The sequence below is a fragment of the Tupaia chinensis genome, unplaced genomic scaffold, assembly GCF_000334495.1.
Source record: "Tupaia chinensis unplaced genomic scaffold, TupChi_1.0 Scaffold000217_1, whole genome shotgun sequence".
Classification (NCBI taxonomy): Eukaryota; Metazoa; Chordata; class Mammalia; order Scandentia; family Tupaiidae; genus Tupaia; species Tupaia belangeri.
Genome location: NW_006159692.1, coordinates 3,934,048 through 3,935,732, shown reverse-complemented (window position 1 = coordinate 3,935,732; position 1,685 = coordinate 3,934,048). Strand labels below are relative to the sequence as shown.

The window sequence follows — 1,685 nt, the reverse complement described above, 5'->3', positions numbered from 1 at the left end:
AACTACAAAGGCAAGAATTCTTTACCTATTTTATTCACTACTATATTCTCAGGGCATAGCACAGTACTTAGCATCTAGAAGGTATTTAATAAATATTTGTGGAATGAATGATTAGTAAACTCTGAAAAATAAGATCTAATGTTTCCACATTCAAATCTTTGGGTTAAAGTGACTGTATAAATAAAAACCAGTAGAAACATTTTCTGGGTTACAAAATGGGCCTAATAACCTATTGACTTTTAAAATTCTGTAGTTAACAAGTTCAATAAAAAGTTTACACTTAAAAACCATTAAAGGGGGCCAAAGGGTGCCATAACAGTTAAGGCACTGGACTCCAATATGGACAACCACAGTTCAAGTCCTGGACCTGGTGGCTTGCTTTCTTACTTTCTCTCTCTTTCTGTGTTTCCCTCTGGTCAAATTGAAAAATTAAAAATTAAAAAAACATTAAAGAGGAACCAGCAGATGGCATAATGGTTACGTTGCTGGACTCTCACATGGCCAACCATGGGTCAAGTCCCAGACTTGGTGGCTTGAAACATGCTGAGCACATATGCGTGCGTGTGTGCCCAAAATCTTGAGAGGAGATGGGAAGAGGAGAGATTGCAGCATGACCATTCTCTCTGGGGAGTGATTTCTCGCTTTCTTTCTCTCTGGTAAGTGCATGTGCCCTACAGCAAAAAATCTCTCTTTAAAAAAAAAAAAAAAAAAAGAAACATTACAGAATTTATCCCTAGTATGAATTTCTACTAGGTAGATGTTTATTATTTACCCTTTTTTGTGCCTAGCTTTTAAACAAACACTGTAAACATATTTAACTTTGTGAATGGAAAGGATAAAAAAAAAGTTGTCATCTGCAATCAACCCTTATTTTCACTGGCTTTCAAATGTTTATTAATTCATCATTTACTCAAACATCTCTTAAACACCACTGAAGATTCTCATTTAATAGATCTGAGTAGAACTCAAGAGCCTGCATTTTAACTAGTCCCTCAAAGAGCATCTGCAGTAGTTTTGACCATGCAGATATTCCTTTTATTAACTCATGAAACTTTGACTTTACTCAAAGAGTTCTTTTCTACAACAAGATGAAGCAAGTAAGCCTACATAGTTAGCACCATTTAGCATAGTCTGCAGCCTAAGGAACAGGTGATGGAATACCACAATATGTCTCAATTTACTAATAATGCAGGGCTCTGTGGTCCTTAGACCACTTTGACTTCATTCTCTTCCACTCTTTCTCTGGGTTCACTCATCCCGATCAATATAGTCCTCTTTTTTTTTTTGAATATTCCATAATGAATATTTCCACTTGCATTTACACTTGCTCCCTCTGCCTGGAATGCCCTCTACATTGTGGATCTTCGGCCCTCATTCAGAGCTGATAATTAGTAAGGAAAAAAATCTGCACGTATGGATTTTTCTGGAGAGGTGGTCTCAGTCCCTAGTAACAGTAAATACTCTGACAGCTGAGCAAGACAATCCAAATAGTACTCCCCAGTCAAACACAATGTCAGCAAAATGTTTTTATAAACCAAGCAGACACAGATAAGCTACACAGCATTATTGTTTTAAGTGAGTAAGCAGAAAAAGTTTACTACCTCTTCTCATTAGTTTCCACTGCATCCCTGGATCTCTGTTTTGCAAATAACTTGGCCATTCTTTTAGCTTTGTTCTTTTGTCTC

The 1,685-nt window shown here is 36.7% G+C and overlaps 1 protein-coding gene across 1 annotated transcript in view; it reads right to left on the bottom strand.

Annotated features, from left to right (window-relative positions):
• The window catches only part of BTAF1 (B-TFIID TATA-box binding protein associated factor 1), a gene marked incomplete at its 5' end in the record, with an annotated part of 79,058 nt that extends 77,376 nt beyond the window's left edge, over window positions 1-1,682 (bottom strand). The window contains 1 exon segment of the mRNA XM_014587528.1: window positions 1,602-1,682. Within this exon segment, the coding sequence (XP_014443014.1) occupies window positions 1,602-1,682 (81 nt within the window).
• Between the last annotated feature and the right edge of the window lie 3 nt (window positions 1,683-1,685).